Genomic DNA, 16,186 nt, shown 5'->3' with positions numbered 1-16,186 from the left:
GGCGATAGAGATGAAATACTTTAGACGGGCTCGTGTATAGATCATTTTGATATTGAACTGATTTTAATTAATTTCTTGTAACAACAACAATCATAGATTTACATGTGTTTACACAGTTTCTATAGGATAGAGACCGATTTTGAAATTCAACAGTGGTTTAGTTCATATTATTGAAGAAAAATCCATGAAAGCGAAGCACCATATAATAAACTCAAACAGCTTATAACCTATACCAGCTTATAACATACATTTTAAACAAGTAATACTTTGTTTTGAGTAATGCAGATTACTATTTGCGATTGGTGGGCTTTCTGGTCTCACTGTCAAAAGCTTAAGATTGTTATTTGAATATGTAGCTCGCCACTAGAATCCATATTACGAAAAACAAAATAATATTAGTAAGCATTAAAATATGCTTTTTAATATGCATATTGTATTATTTTTATTTATAAAACTTTTCTTATTGACTTTCAACTAGGCCAAATACAAGGTGTTAAAACATTACCGCGATCGTCTCTCACGAACACTGTCACTTTTTGAATTTAGTAAATCCCGTAATTTCACTTCAACTCTTGGCGACCAACTCGAACTCGAATATATCGACGTAGGACGTCACATCACAGCCCAATTGCATCGTAACCGACCGGGCTCCCCCAAGTGGACAGCTTCGTACATCTGTCGAGTATCATCCCCGTGTCCGGCGACAAGTGCGTCGAGAGCATTAGCTACTTTCCGCCGGGGCCTCGTCCTCCTCCTGGTCCAGCAGCCGCCGCACGCGGTTGATGTCCGCCAGCGCCGGGCGCGCCGCCAGCGGGCCGCCCGCCGCCCCGCGCGGCCCGCCCGCCGGCCGCCGCGGGCCCGCCGCCGCGCCGCCCGCGCCCGCCAGCCGCTCCAGCCGCCGCGCCTCCGACGTGCGCACCACGCGCAGCAGCGCCGCGTACTTGTCGTGCAGCGCCCGCATGCGCGCCGCGTGCTCCTCGGCCGCCAGCCGCGCGCCGCGCTTCAGCTCCGCCACGCACGCGTCCCGCGCCGCCAGCGCGCCCTCCAGCTCGTGCGCGCGCGCCGCCGCCGCCTCCGCGCGCGCGCCCCGCGCCTCCGCCTCGCCCTCCGCGCGCGCCAGCGCCGCCCGCAGCGCGCGCTCCTCGCCCGCCGCGCGCTCCGCCGCCGCGCCCGCCGCCGCCTCCGCCGCGCCCGCGCCCGCCGCCGCGCGCACCTCCGCGCTCAGCCGCGCCTCGCGCTCCGCCAGCACGAGCAGCTCGCGCCGCAGCCGCCGCACGTGCTCGGCGCGCCGGTCGGCCGCCAGCGCGGCGCGCGTTAGCGCCTCCACGTGCCGCGCGGCCTCGAACGACTCGCCGCGCGAGCGCTGCAGCTCGGCCGCGTCGAGCGCCCGCTGCGCCTCCATCTCGCGCAGCGCCGCCTCGGCGCGCAGGCGCGCGGCCGTCTCGTCGGCGAGCGCCGCCTCGAGGCGCAGCTCGCGGTCGGCGGGCGCGGCGGGCGCGGGCGGCGGGTCGCGCGCGAGGCGCACACGAAGCTCGTCGCGCTCGCGCTGCACGGCGCGCAGGCGCTCGCGCAGCGCCGCGCTCTGCAGCTCGAGCGCGCGCGCCTTGCGGCAGCGGCCCAGCAGGCGGCGGTTGCGCTCGGCGTGCGCCTCGCGTCGCCAGCGCTCGTACATGAGCTGCGCGTGAACGAGCGCGAGCTGCTCGGCGAGCTCGCTCGCGTCGCCGCCGCCGGTTTTACCGGTATATAGTTCCGATAAATAAGTGTCCAAGCGCTCGCAGGGTAGAATGCAGTCGTCCTTCTTCTCTTCGATCAAGGGAGTGTTGGTCTGAAAAGTAATCGTATTCTGAACAACGTTGCAAAATGTCACACGTTTTATTTGCAAAAAATTACTAACTCTTGACTGATTTTCACAAGTTAAATGTAAAATTCTTCAATAGAAGAAAAATTCGGTTAAATCGACATTTACCTGTTTGTGCATATCGTCAGGCAAACTTCTGTAGAAGTCTGCGATAATAAACTCGTAGGGTGCCGGCCAGACGTCCACGGTCTGCACCGCGGTGGAGCAGGTGCGCGTGCCCGGCAGCCGCGCCGAGCACGAGGCCGCGCGCCGCACCGCCCGCCCCGCCGCGCCGCCCGAACGCCCCGCCCGCCCCACGGCGCCGCTCGTCCGCCCGCGTCTTGGGTCTCGCACCGCCGCCAGGGGCGCCGCTTCTTCCTGCCAACCGTCATCTGCGCGCGCTCGTGCCGCTCGCGCGGTCAACTCCAGCACCTCGCGATCCTCAACGTTCAGCGGTTCCGAATCGAGCGCCGGTGCCGCGCGGCTGGGCTCCGGCCGGGCCACGGCCGCACCGGCCGGCGGAGGCGCTCCCGCGAATGGCACCGGCGACTCTACCGCGCGACGGTCGTGCGCCACTCGTGCAAGTCTACCGGCGTACGCGTCGGCGCCGCCGCTCCCCGGCGGCGCGGGCGGGGATGTCTCCTTGCGCATCGGGGAGGGTGGCTGCGAGCGCCGGCCGATAGCGCGCACGGCCGGAGACTCTGTCGGAAATCGAAATTGGGTCCGAGTCTCCTTCGCCGGCGTGTTCTCCGGCGTCGCCTCCACGGCCGCCTCGGGCGGCTCGACGACGTCCGCCTCGGCGGGAAGCGGAGTGTTGGGCGCCGACTCTGCGCCGCATCGGTCGCCCAGCGCGAACCACGGCTCGGTTCCGGGGCGCAGGGTGCCCGCCGCGCGAGCCGCGTACGCGCCCGATCCGGGAGCGGGCGAGCCCGGCGCGAGCGGCGCGGGCGTCACGGCGGGGGCGGGCGGCGGCGGCCGATCGTCGAGACGTTCCCGCGACTGAAAGGACAGGCGGCGGCTCTCGGCGACCACGTCGTGCAGCTCGAGGCGCGCCCAGCGGGCGGCGTCGGCCTCGCGCTGGCGCGAGCCGGTCACGAGCGCCGGGTGCAGGCGCACGGAGCTCAGCAGCGGGGCGACGGCGCGCTCCCAGTCGTCCCGCGCGGCCGTCGCGGCGCACTCGGCCCGCAGCGTCTCGAGCAGGGTGCACGGGTGCGTCGCGTAGAGCGCGTGGAAGAGGCCGAGCTGGGCGAGGCGCAGGTGCGCGCGCGCGGGGGCGCGGGGCGGCGGGTCGAGCGCGGCGGGGCGCAGCACGGCGTCGGCGAGGTCGGGCCAGTGCGGCGCGGCGAAGCCCGGCTCGGCGGGCAGCAGCGCGGCGAGCGCCAGCAGCGCGTGCAGCAGCGGCAGCGGCTCGCGCTCGTGGCGCGCGGCGTGCAGCAGCGCGCGCGCCAGCGGGTGGGCGGGCAGGTGGCGCAGCCAGGGCGGGCGGCGCGCCACGAGCGGCACGAGCGCGGCCAGCGCGTGCAGGCGCTGCTGCGGCCGCTCGGGCGCGCGCAGCTGCTCGTTGAGCGTGTCGAGCAGGAAGCGCGCGTGGTGGTCGGGCGCGCGCGCCAGCAGCTCGATGGCGCGCTCGGAGCCGGTGCGCGCGTGGTACAGCAGCAGCGCGCGGGTGAGCCAGGCCTCGCGCACTTGGCCGTACAGCGCGCCGAACGAGTCGAGCGCGTCGCGTGCCTCCAGCAGAGCGAACACCTCGCCGGCTTCGCAAGCCGCCAACATCTCCGACCACCTGTTTTATAGTTATTATTAGACATCGGATTATTCGTACTATCAAAATGCCAAAATATGCACTAAAAAGATCGAAACATGTACCAAAAGAGCAATATAAGCATCACTATTTATTGTCAAGTTTTACGTTTTTTACGCAGATTGATATAGGGTATCCAGTCAATGGTGTCAATTATTTAGTTATTTGCATTATAATCAAATATATCGTCAAATCACGATTTATTTATCATTTTTGTCGAACCATAACAAAACGGAGGCCATATTTTTATGTTACCACAATGTGAACATGTAGGATTAAAATGATCTTACAAGTTATTGAAAACAATGAAAAAAGGGGAAAAGTTAAAATCCTTTTTAACCTTTAAATTTTTTTAACTTCCTGATTTCTGAAACACCAGGTCATCATCATCTAAACTTATAGGATTTCATAATTAATAGTAATATAAACTTACCATAAAGTTTGAATATGGTATATGGATGTATGTATGAATTATGGTACTTTGAATATGACCATTACAACTGTTTACTTATTAATAGGAAATAATATAAACAAGGCATCACCCACCTGTAATCTTACAGTTATGAACTATATAAACAATACGTGTGAAACTACTGATATATGTAGACACATATTTTTTTTTTTTATATTTTATATCCTTCAAATCAATCTTGTTTTCATTGTAATATGTCACATCAACCAACATTGTGATAAAAAAAACTAAATGAAGTCTAAAGCACTTAGTTTCCATGTATTTGAAATACAGCTGTATTATAAATTTATTTCACTTTATTACTGAAATAAGTTTTATTACATGGGAAAGACTTTTTTATTCACATTTTAAAAGCCTGTGCCCTTCATTGATAGTGTATAAAAAAATTAACTAATGGGTATGGAGAAGATGTGATGTTCGCTTCAAAAATTGATCATTTTCGTGACTTTTCGGGAGCAGATCATAGACGTCAACGCGTCGACGCAAATTTTTCATCGTGAGAAATCGGGGGACTCGTATATCGAAATTCAAGCTTAAATAACAGTATTTTTCTATAGTAAAAAAGTAAAATATGACAAAAGTACTGCTTATTGCTCTCCATATTTAATAGGGCACCCACCAAAAACTATTGCATAAAATCAATTGAACTTATTCACACACAATCCTTGCTATATCAGCTGTAACAACATATAATGGCAACGCAACTTAAGTGTGAAGTTAGCTGTGAAAAAATACAATTAAATCCTCTATCGGAAAAAAACGAAATTACTTTCCGAACAATCCAATAGTACAAACTATTATTTTCCAAATATTTTTTTAATTTTTTTTGTTGTTTCTCTTTTAGAGGTAGGAGGAGGAGAACAATGTTATCTTTAGGAAAACAGTGTAATTTGATTTTGATTGGGATTCAATTAAACTATTCTCTTTTACAGAGCAACTCAATGTAGTTTTTATTTTACCAATATAAATACTGTCCATGGAACACATAGGTATATAAATTGTGAGGAAAAGCCTTCAAATTATTACATATCGTTATAATTTGACGTCACTTCTTTAATCTCCGAAAGTTATCAACATATTTCAAAGATAGTCAAGATCTATTTTTTTCCTTGGGCAAGTTATCCTACCAGGCCAACTGTTAAAGTAATAAATAATAGGTAAATATTGACATTCACTAAAAAGAACATTGTGTACTCATATATATTGAAGTTGATACAATCTTTGGCAGTGAAAGGAGGCATTTATTTAGTAAGAAGTAATCTGCAATTCTTACTATATTTACTAGCCAGCTTTATGGACCCAATTTTAGTTAATGTTTTAAAAAAATCACATCATTATATTTAAAGGAACTCCTAAAAGCTTCAGAATTCAAACACTCATAACTTCAAAAAATCATCAATAGTGTGAAATTGGATTTTCATGCTACTTTTCGCAAATTACATAAAATTTATATTTAAAAAAATGGAAGTAACATTGTCTATTCAAAATGAACTGAACAACTTTTAAACTTTGTTTACTTCAACTACTTTACTACACAAGACTTCTGCAGCAGTAGCAGCAACCTCATAATGTACAATTCATACTTTACAATATTATTCCTGTTTGAAATTATTCGGTACCGTGTTGTTCAAACAATAATCAATATATTACAAACACTGATGGAATAAACTATCACTTTGTTATCCTTTCTATTGATATCGAAATGGAGTGAGTTATAAGTTCATACATTTAGAGTACACTATTATACTAGTATAGTTGTATACACGATATTATAGTATTTCCTACGACTACGTGCAGGTTTAGAAATAAATAATTCTTATTCTGACAGGAGACACCACGGACCGAATTATTAATAAATTTATCGTGACAATGCAATGCATAATGCAGCCGATAACATTTTATGCTAATGTAACAGAATTAAAAGACTGTTACCAATCAGTAGTTCGGAGAGAAGACTCTTGGTTTGCTGCAGCTGGTGGAATTTTGATGTATTACTTTAACCGGAAAAACAGATGTCTGAGCTACTACGTAGTTTATGCAGTCCAACCAAGGAGCTCGGCTATGACATTTTCGTTTTTCATTTGTTCGAACAGTACAGACACAAAATGTCGACGAAATGAATAGGGAATATGCACATTTTTATTTTATTATTTTAAACCACTTATCACATCGTTTTAACATAGTAAAAAATATAAACAATTTTATTAGTGTTTGAAATATTTTTTTAAAAATTATTTAAAGTATCAATAAAATTTGACACATTTGAACGCCGCCATTTTACGCGCTCTTTGAATGACGTCACGTAGCGTGATTTGTATTAATATTAATCATAACTGTATGCACATAAAGGTATTATTAAACGTTTTCAGGTTTCATCGCTATTTACATCATGGGAAAGGCTAAATAACCACTTTATAAATATTTCCTAGAGTTATTGTGCAAAACCAGTACTATAAATACATTATATAGTGTTTTTTCTTTTGCAAAAGATGCGAAAATACGAAAAATGTGGTGCAAGATTATAGGAAACAGATATAGTATCTCCAAAATCGAATTAACATTTGTATTTACTGTAACAAACAATAATTTTACGTAAATGATTTTAAAATATTGCATTGATCATCTACTTCGTTAGGTACTTATCGACTTCTACAACAAACACTATCATTTGAAACACACAAAATGCATTATAATCTATTATAATATCATAAAGATAGGTAAAGATAGGTGATAGGTTGAAGGTGGTAGAACCCTTTGTGGTTCGACTCCGGAGGCACCACCGCCACACCTATTTCTACCTAATAACAGCAGTGTTAGGCGATGCTGTGTTCCGGATTGAAGGGTGTGGAGACAGACTTTTCCGAGGCGTTCCAGCTTAGTCCTCAGGGGTAGCGGCGCATCTATGGCCGACCTTAGGTGGGAATATCTAATCCTATCTGGGGTTGATTACAGATGTCCATGGGCGGACTGTATGCACGTCTGCTATATTATAAAAAAAAAGAAAAAAAAAAGAATATTAACATAATAAGTTATGATCAGTTAAATATTTCCGAATTGACCTATGCATAAAAAACAGTTTATTCATTTTGCATATTTTAGGTAAATAGTCCGATTGTGCTTTGACAAAACTACTTTCAATCATTGTTCTTGATTATTCCTAATAATACTATCTAGAAAAATCGCACTAGGTAATAAATAACACTGTAGGAATATAGACAAAAACAATTTTTCTCTCAAACAGTTTGAATATCGACGCCGATAAACATCGTAACACGCTATGTGACGTCATTTTTCGTTCGACCAATGGGAATGCGTTTTGCAAATTTGAATTTCGCGCGCATAATTTACGATTTTTGATTAAAGTTTTAAACAATTTAACACGAAATAAAGAAAAAATAATGGTTTAGATGTAATTTCAGGACCGTAATGTACCGAGGAAAAAAATAACAAGCAAATCTAAATCACATGCATATTCCCTATTCTCAGTTATATCACCATAGATTATATTGTACTATACACAGACGATACATTCATAAAAACTAGCACTATACAGATATTTTCGGTTTCAGTTATCAAAGAGTAAATTAACCATTTTAAACGGAAAAGATTTACATCTTACTTCATATATGATAAAAATATAAAATGGACACATACACAGCAGCGCCGCCAAGTGAATGGCGGGCTAGACTGGGCACTTTATACAGAAGTATAGGTGTTCCGTGCTTTATACCTACGTATAAAATTGCTTATTATTGTTCCGAGATAAAATTTATACTATAAATAGTATGTAGAGGAAACGGTATAGTTATTGGCCCGCTGTATGGTGGCCCGGTGTATATTGGTCATTGCCACTTTAAGTAAAAATCTATCAATTTCATAGTGTTATTTTAAACCATTAGAATTATAACAGCAATACTTAAAAACTGTGATTAATTTTCACCAAAAAGTATTTTGATGGAATAGTCACTTTGTGATTTTGGATTTTTTGGCGGCATATCGAAATCATGTTAGTTTCAAGCAATAACAAGACAGATCATTTTCAAATTTTACTTTGATAATAATGTGAAGTTATTCTTTTAAGTGTAAAAAGCGTATTCGAGATGTAATATGAGAAATTCTTTGTATAACTTTAAAATTACAAAAGAAAAGGGAGAAATAGAAAAAGGCATAGGGAAGCAGTTTTAAAATTGACATGAAAAAGGACCATCTGGAAATATGTGTGTTAAATTGTTACTTGATGATAAATTTAATTAAATAATGATTCTGAATGTTCTAAAGATGAAAATAGCCATGAAGACATGTTTTGGTTATAGAACTCTAAATGTTTTGTTCAACTCTGTTTTATTTTATGAGTTCTTAACATTGCCAATAACTATAATGAGGCGGCCAATTACTATAAATTTGACTTTTATGTTTTTACGTTAATCTTATTTATAAAATTAATGATTAAAGTGTATGTACATATGTATATGTATATCTATGTATATGCATGTATGTATAAAATATATCTATAAATAAATGCGTAAATATAGAATCATTTTAATAGGAAATATGCACATTTTTATCTTATTATTTTAAACCTGTTCAGTTTTGTCTAAAATCCAATCGCTTACTTATCAACTTATCACATCGTTTTAACATAGTAAAAATATAAAAAAAAAGGTTTGAAATAGTTTTTTAAAAAATATTTAAAGCATCAAGAAAATTTGACACATTTGAACGCCGCCATTTTACGCGCTCTTTGAATGACGTCACGTAGCGTGATTTGTATTGATATTGATGATAACTGTATGCAAATAAAGTTATTATTTAACGTTTTTAGGTTTCATCGCTATTTACATCATGGGAAAGGCTAAATAACGACTTTATAAATAATTCCTAGAGTTATTGTGCAAAACCACTACTATAAATACATTATATAGTGTTTTTTTCTGTTGCAAACGATACGAGAATTCGAACAAAGTGGTGCATGATTATAGGAAACAGATAAAGTATCTCTTAAATCGCATTAACATTTGCATTTACTGTAGCAAACAATAATTTTAGGTAAATAATTTTAAAATATTGCATTGATCAGCTATTTCGTTAGGTACTTATCGACTTCTACATAAAATACCATCATTTGAAACACACAAAATGCATTATAATCTATTATAATATTACAAAGATAGGTGAATATTAACAAAATAAGTTATGATCAGTTTAATATTTCTGAATTGACCTATACATAAAAACCAGTTTATCCATTTTGCATATTTTAGGTATATAATCCGATTGTGCTTTGATAAAATTACTTTCAGTCATTGTTCTTGATTATTCCTAATAATACTATGTAGAAAAATCGCACTAGGCAATAAATAACACTGTAGTACAATAACACACAAAAACATTTTTTCTCTCAAACAGTTTGAATATCGATGCCGATAAACATCGTAACACGCTATATGACGTCATTTTTCGATTCGACCAATGGGAATGCGTTTTTCAAATTTGAATTTCGCTCGCATTATTTACGATTTTTGATTAAATTTTTAATGAAATAAAGGAAAAATAATGGGTTAGATGTAATTTCAGGACCGTAACGTACCGAGGAAAAAAATTACAAGCAAATCTAAATCACATGCATATTCCCTATTGCTTATATTTTTAACCAAACCGTTTAATTTAAAATTTTAAATCTACAGTCGCTTAAGTGGCCAATAATTATACGGTTCACCTTAGACCAGTTCTTGATTTTTATAGACTTAAAAAAAACTAAACAACGTTAGGCTGAAAAAAGACAAGCCTAGAATCCACGGTTGATAAAGAAGTGCTAAGAAAAGTCAATCGACGTTCGGATAGGAATTTGACAGTTGAATTCTGACAATTATCTTGTCACATCAAATAATCAATAATGAAGAAATTTGTACCTTCTAAAGATAACCTGCGAAAGTAATTATTAATGTTATGAACTAGAAAAATGTGTTATGAAATATATGGGTATGGGATACTCGATTAAGTGACCAATATAAATTGTCCAAAAAACTTATTGGAATCTAGTTCAATAAGGCCGTAAATATGTTAAGAGCGGTGTCGACCATATACATCGAGAGTCAAGCTCTCGCAAGAGGCGATATATTAAAATTATCTAGTAAGTATAATATAAAAAAATCTGTAATTTGTTTCGTGCGTAGTGCTCGCCGGTCGGCTCCCGCTTGTCGCACGAGGGCGGCGGCCGAGTGTGGCTTTGTGGTTTGCTGTGAGGTTAACATAGATCTAAAAGTATTGTACATTATACTCGATATTGAGGGTAAAAATTAAATGTAACATTTTGTAATGTGGGAATAATTAAAGTAGGCATTCAACCTCCAATGTTGTCTATTAACTAGTGAAATTGTTAATTATTGTGCAATTGCTTGCAGGAATATGTGCACCATACAGTACGGCGAGAGACCAGGTACGTTTTCATAAAATTCTTTAAACTCTGGATTATTTGACATTATTGACACACTTTATTGACATATAGTGGAGACTTGTATAACTACTAACAAAAACTTAACTTTTTGATATGTAATAATATTATTTTCCAATTATTTTCAAGCGAACAGGAAAGTTAAAAAAGTACAGAACGGTAATATATTGATTGTTAATAATAAGAGTCTGTTTATGCATGAGTTTTGTAAGTAGCTACAGTTTACTATAATGTTACGATTGTTTGTTCTATCATCATAGTAGCTGGGATCATGTTTATGGGTTTTAACGCATGTAACTCCTAGTGGATTATGTTTCTTTATTTTTTCATCAAAACTTGCTTAGCACGGGGAATCTGCATAAAATAATTATTTGTTACTTATATTGTTATCTTGTGGTTTTATCTTTATAATAAGGTGCACATTATATTTATTCTTAAATAGTTTTTGCCCGCGCCTTCGCCCACGTTTAAAAGAAAATAATATGACATACTAACATACATAAAACTGAAAATTCATACCTTCATTGGAATGACAGTGTCGCCTTCTGGCGAAAATTGGTCATAAGAACTCTGAAACCTTAGTGGGCTCATGGACGACAACTTTGCTAAAGATCGTCACTTGATCAAATGCATAGTTTACGATTAAATCCTTACTAATATTGATTAAAAAAATCGATTTTTTTTTGGTCCAAAAGATCGGTTCTCCAATTAATCGATCTTAGGTCGCCATTCCTAGTTCCCATGGTTTCCCGGGGTAAAAACTATCCTATGTCGTTTCTTAGGTCTCAGACTATCTTTATACATCATTAAATCATATTATCATTAAAATCGGTTCAGTGGTTTAGGCATGAAGAAGAGACAGACAGATAGACAGAGTTACTTTCGGATTTATAATATTAGTAAGGATGAAGAGGCAGTTGTGAAACATATCATATCAAACCTTAAAAAAATGGCTTCTCTTCAAAATTTGCCACATTAACTTGTTAACTTTGTGGTGTTGTTTTTTAGATATTATTTCTTAGGTGGTGAAAATTCCCACATTAGTTTTCCCCTTGGTGCTTAAAGATATATAACATCTGTAAAATCTAATTTAAGCATATTGATGCTATTGTTCCCAATAAAATTTTCCAGATACAAAATGTGTAACAATTGCTTCCTTATCCTTGTTTAGGAACCTAATGTTGGTACATACATTATGATTTTTTTCTGAACAAAATATATTTATTTTGTTTTGTACATGCATTCACTATATTATAATTAAATGTGTACTTTTCTTGCACTACATAACTGACTGTGGTTGCCACACAAAGATTCAGATGGTTACACAATAATGCTTCTAACCAGAATGGTTGTTCATCGTTTTTTAAAGCACATGATGATTGCTTAAATTTTTTAGCTTACCTTTTCTTTCTTGCGATCTGTATGTTAATAGCAGTGTAGTTGAATATACAATATGTTGCTGTGTTGCGCCTAAGTCTATAAATATATGATTAATCTATCAATGTAAACATTGTTGGTCTGTTTATGTTACAGACTGTATTGTCCAAAGAAGCAAGCAAGGCGCGGGGCGACGCGCAGCCGGCCGCCCGCGCCGCCGGCAGCGAGCCCCCGCCCCGCGCCCCCGCGCCGCCGCCGCCGCGCTCGCGCCGCGCCTGGACCGCGGCCGCCGCGCTGGCGCTCACGGCCTCGCTCGGCGGGGTCAGTATACTGCTACTCGTATTTTCAAGTTTAATGTGGTGACGTCCTAACATGGGCTCTTTTTCTATGCAGGTATACTTTTATCGTAAGCTGAACGACGACGCTGAAAATGATTCTATTCCAATGACACAAAGTAAGTTGTAGAATATTCAATACAGTATCGCGTAAGGGCACGTTCGCTAGTTTGTGTAATAATATAAATCCTTCGACTGTGCAAGGCGACGGGCGGGAGCGCGCGGAGGCGGGGGAGGCGGAAGTGGAGGCGGCGGTGCCGGCGCGCGCGGACGAGCTGCCGGCGCACGTGCAGTACCTGCTGGTGGGCGGCGGCACGGCGGCCTTCGCGGCCATGCGCGCCATCCGCAGCGCGCGGCCCGACGCGCAGGTGCTGATCGTGTCCGAGGAGCCCGCGCTGCCGTACATGCGGCCGCCGCTGAGCAAGGAGCTGTGGCGCGAGCCGGACCTGGCGCGGCGCGCGCTGACGCCGGAGTCGCTCACGTTCCGCCAGTGGAACGGGCGGCGGCGCAGCGTCACGTACGAGCCGGCCGCCTTCTACACGGCGCCGGAGCGGCTGCGCGAGGCGGCGGCGGGCGCGGGCGTGGCGCGCGGCTGGCGCGTGGCGCGCGTGCTGCCCGAGCGCCACGCCGCCGAGCTGCAGGCGCCCGGCGCCTCCGCCACCCTCACCTACGACAAGTGCCTCATCGCCACCGGTAACGCTCCATAGTTTCTTTCACTCCATACTCATTCCGAGTGCAAGTGAAATATTTTTCGTTCCCGATTAATTTTAAATTCCATTTCTCTAACGTATCTTATATAAAAATAAATGATGGAGGAACATGAACGGCCAGGCTCGGACCATATTTGACAATTTTAATCGGATAACGGGATCCACTGCGATAACGCGTTCATCTTCGTCCACGCTTCGATGAATCGCTTTTGTAATGTGATATACGGCGTGAAGTACGAGTGTGTGGTGGTGTGTGCAGGCGTGCAGCCGCGGCGTGTGGGTGCGCTGCGCGCGGCGGCGGGCGCGGGGCGCGCGCTGGCGCTGCGCGGCGTGCGCGACGCGGCGCGCCTGGCCGCCGCGCTGGACCGCGCCGACACGCGCCGCGTGCTCGTCGTGGGCGGCGGCTTCCTCGCCTGCGAGCTCAGCGCCGCGCTCGCCGACCGACGTCAGTGCCCTCTCGCGGCGCGTTCCTTCCGTGCCCTCGAGATTTTCGTGTTATATTCCAAATTTACTTTTTACCGTGAACTCGAATATATGTATATATATTCTAGTAACTAGTAATTTAGTATGATCTATGATTTGTTGCTAATTTGTACTGATTCGAGTGATAAGATGATAAGGTTCCCGATACATTAATGCATTCTCCTAGATATATTCGTGTTGGTTCAAAATCTTATAATGTTTTTAAATCGTAATCTTTGAATTGCGCGAATTATATTTTTAAATTAACTAACATAAAATGAGTGCTTAAAATTCATATTTAAAAAATATAATTTAACTTATGCGTTCGCAGTGCGCGACACGGGCAAGACGGTGCGGCAGGTGTTCCGCGAGGCGGCGCCCATGTCGCGCGTGTTGCCGCACTACCTGGCCGCCGCGGCCGCGCGCCGCCTGGCCGCCGACGGCGTGCAGCTGCTGCCCCACAGTCAGTGCGCTTCCCTCGTGTCGTTCCTCCGGTGCCACGCCTTGGACTCGTCCGCTCATACTTTGCATTTTTCCAGCCGAAATAACCGATAGCGAGGTTCGAGAGGATCACGTGCGCCTCCGGGTGGTCCGCGCGGGCGATGGCGCGGGCGAGGATGAGCTGGAGGCCGACCTGGTGGTGGAGTGCGTGGGGTGCGAGCCGGACGAGCGGCTGGCGCGCGCGTCGGGGCTGGAGCTGCACGGCGAGCTGGGCGGGCTGCTGGTGAACGCGGAGCTGCAGGCGCGCGCGGACGTGTTCGCGGCGGGCGACGCGGCCTGCTTCCACGACGTGGCGCTCGGCCGCCGCCGCGTCGAGCACCACGACCACGCCGTCGCGTCCGGCCGCCTCGCCGGCGAGAACATGGCCGCCTTGAACCCGCCCAAGCCCTACACCCACCAGAGCATGTTCTGGAGCGACCTCGGCCCGAATCTCGGATACGAGGTGAGCGGGATCATCTTTTCTCGTTTAATCTAGAAGCTCTGCGATCGACGGATGCTCACCCGTAATATTTTAGGCCATAGGTATAATCGATTCCCGGCTCCCGACGGTCGGCGTGTTCTCGGCGGACGCGGTGAAGGCGGTGGAGCGGGTGCGGGCAGTGGCGGCGGCTGCGGCGGAGGCGGGCGACGCTGTGGCGACGAGCGGCGGCGCGGCGGCGACGGGTGGCGATACGGTGGTGACGGGTGGCGATGCGGTGACGACGGGTGGCGACACGGTGGCGACGGGTGGCGATGCGGTGGCGGCGGGCGCGGCCGCGGGGCAGGCGGCGGGCGGGGAGGCGCAGCAGTTCGAGCGCGGCGTGGTGTTCTACCTGCGCGAGGAGCGCGTCGTGGGCGTGCTGCTCTGGAATCTCTTCAATCGCATGCACGTCGCCCGACAGGTGATACACGTTGTATTGAATTTATAGCGGATGTTAAGTAGCCACTGCCGTCCATGGACATCTGGATTCAACCCCAGACAAGACTAGAATCCTACCTGAACGACTACACATGCGCCGCTACTCCTGAGAACTAAGTTGGAATGTTTTGGTAAAGTATGTCTCACTTACCACACCCTTCAAACCAGAACTCAGAACTCAGAAACTATTTAAAAAGAAAGAAGAATATAATGTTTTTTAGAGAATAAGATGTCATGAAATGAATTCTCAGAGAAATATAAATAATGGAGTTGTAATTGAATCTTTTATTATATAAAATAGTATTTCATGATTAATGAGCTTACATTTGTACTTTGAATTAAACTCATATATTTCATGACTTTCTGTTACAGGTGTTGGCTCACGGAAAGTTCGACGACTTGTTTGAGGTGGCCAAGTTGTTCACGCCGCACGAAGAAGATTAGTTATTTAATATTAAAATGAGCATTTACTTTATTGTATATAATAATAGTGAATAAATTGATAATGAATTAGATAACACCTTTGTTTATTATCATTGAATGATCTTTAGGTCGATAGAACAAATAAGGAAATGAATGTTCCTCTCTTCGATGGATAGGATGATTGTGTCCCGAAGAAGGTTAAATGGACTGTATACAGGGTGAATTTTTTAAACGGGCCTTCAGGGCCAAGTCCGAAACTATAAGGATTAGCGAAAAATGCTGAAAGGAGTTACGAGGCGGTAACTTATTTGCCAAACTGTTACTTTCTCATACTAAGCCGTAAGTCATGGTCATAACATGGAATAATTAGTTGATTAACCAACAAATTCAATTCAATCTTCAATGGTATGACTTAAGTATGTTTCTAAAGAATTATACATAAATCAATTGTTATGTATAATCCTTAATAATTAGTATGCCAATGTATGGAAAAATATGTATTTTCTTCAAAATTCCTTTTTCCTTTAATTTGTCTAATAAATAATGAAATAATATAGAGGGTGTAATTTTTTTTAAAATGATCTCGTTCGATTCCCGGCTAAGGAAAAAGATATTTTGAAAAGCTAATGATGCAGTTTTAGTTTTTATCAAAATCGGCCTAGTAACTCCTTTCAGCATTTTTCGCTAATCCTTATAGTTTCGGATTTGGCCCTGAAGGCCTACTTGAAAAATTCACCCTGTATACGAAAAAAAATTTAACAAAAGAAATAAAACCGACTTCTATGTCACTAAAAAGTAAAAAATAATTCAAATAAATGTTGGTTTAGTACATAGTTCTGAAATCGGCGCTCAATTTATTTCGTTGGATAACGGCGTAAACAGCGTGTTCAGTATGAGCGCCGACTCAATTGATAACTTC

General features: G+C 44.5%; 2 protein-coding genes across 2 annotated transcripts; one reads left to right on the top strand and one right to left on the bottom strand.

Moving 5' to 3' along the window:
- Positions 1-187: 187 nt before the first annotated feature.
- Positions 188-6,229, bottom strand: Tsc1 (tuberous sclerosis 1 protein hamartin). The gene is made up of 3 exons (XM_073089487.1): positions 6,043-6,229; positions 1,967-3,620; positions 188-1,825 (listed from the first exon to the last, which is right to left on the bottom strand). The coding sequence occupies exons 2-3, from the start codon at positions 3,608-3,610 to the stop codon at positions 722-724; spliced, it is 2,748 nt and encodes a 915-aa protein (XP_072945588.1). The 5' UTR covers positions 3,611-3,620; positions 6,043-6,229; the 3' UTR covers positions 188-721.
- Positions 6,230-9,870: 3,641 nt separating this feature from the next.
- LOC140754380 (apoptosis-inducing factor 1, mitochondrial) lies at positions 9,871-15,362 on the top strand. Its single transcript, XM_073089387.1, has 10 exons — positions 9,871-10,240; positions 10,512-10,546; positions 12,095-12,259; positions 12,332-12,392; positions 12,478-12,966; positions 13,243-13,428; positions 13,777-13,908; positions 13,985-14,388; positions 14,462-14,827; positions 15,217-15,362. Exons 1-10 carry the CDS (start codon positions 10,168-10,170, stop codon positions 15,286-15,288), a joined length of 1,983 nt encoding a protein of 660 aa, XP_072945488.1. The 5' UTR covers positions 9,871-10,167; the 3' UTR covers positions 15,289-15,362.
- Positions 15,363-16,186: the final 824 nt, after the last annotated feature.

The sequence above is a fragment of the Epargyreus clarus genome, unplaced genomic scaffold, assembly GCF_041222505.1.
Source record: "Epargyreus clarus isolate Ecla_fem2 unplaced genomic scaffold, WU_Ecla_fem_2.2 ptg000029l, whole genome shotgun sequence".
Taxonomy (NCBI): Eukaryota; Metazoa; Arthropoda; class Insecta; order Lepidoptera; family Hesperiidae; genus Epargyreus; species Epargyreus clarus.
This window is presented reverse-complemented; position numbering and strand designations above follow the sequence as displayed.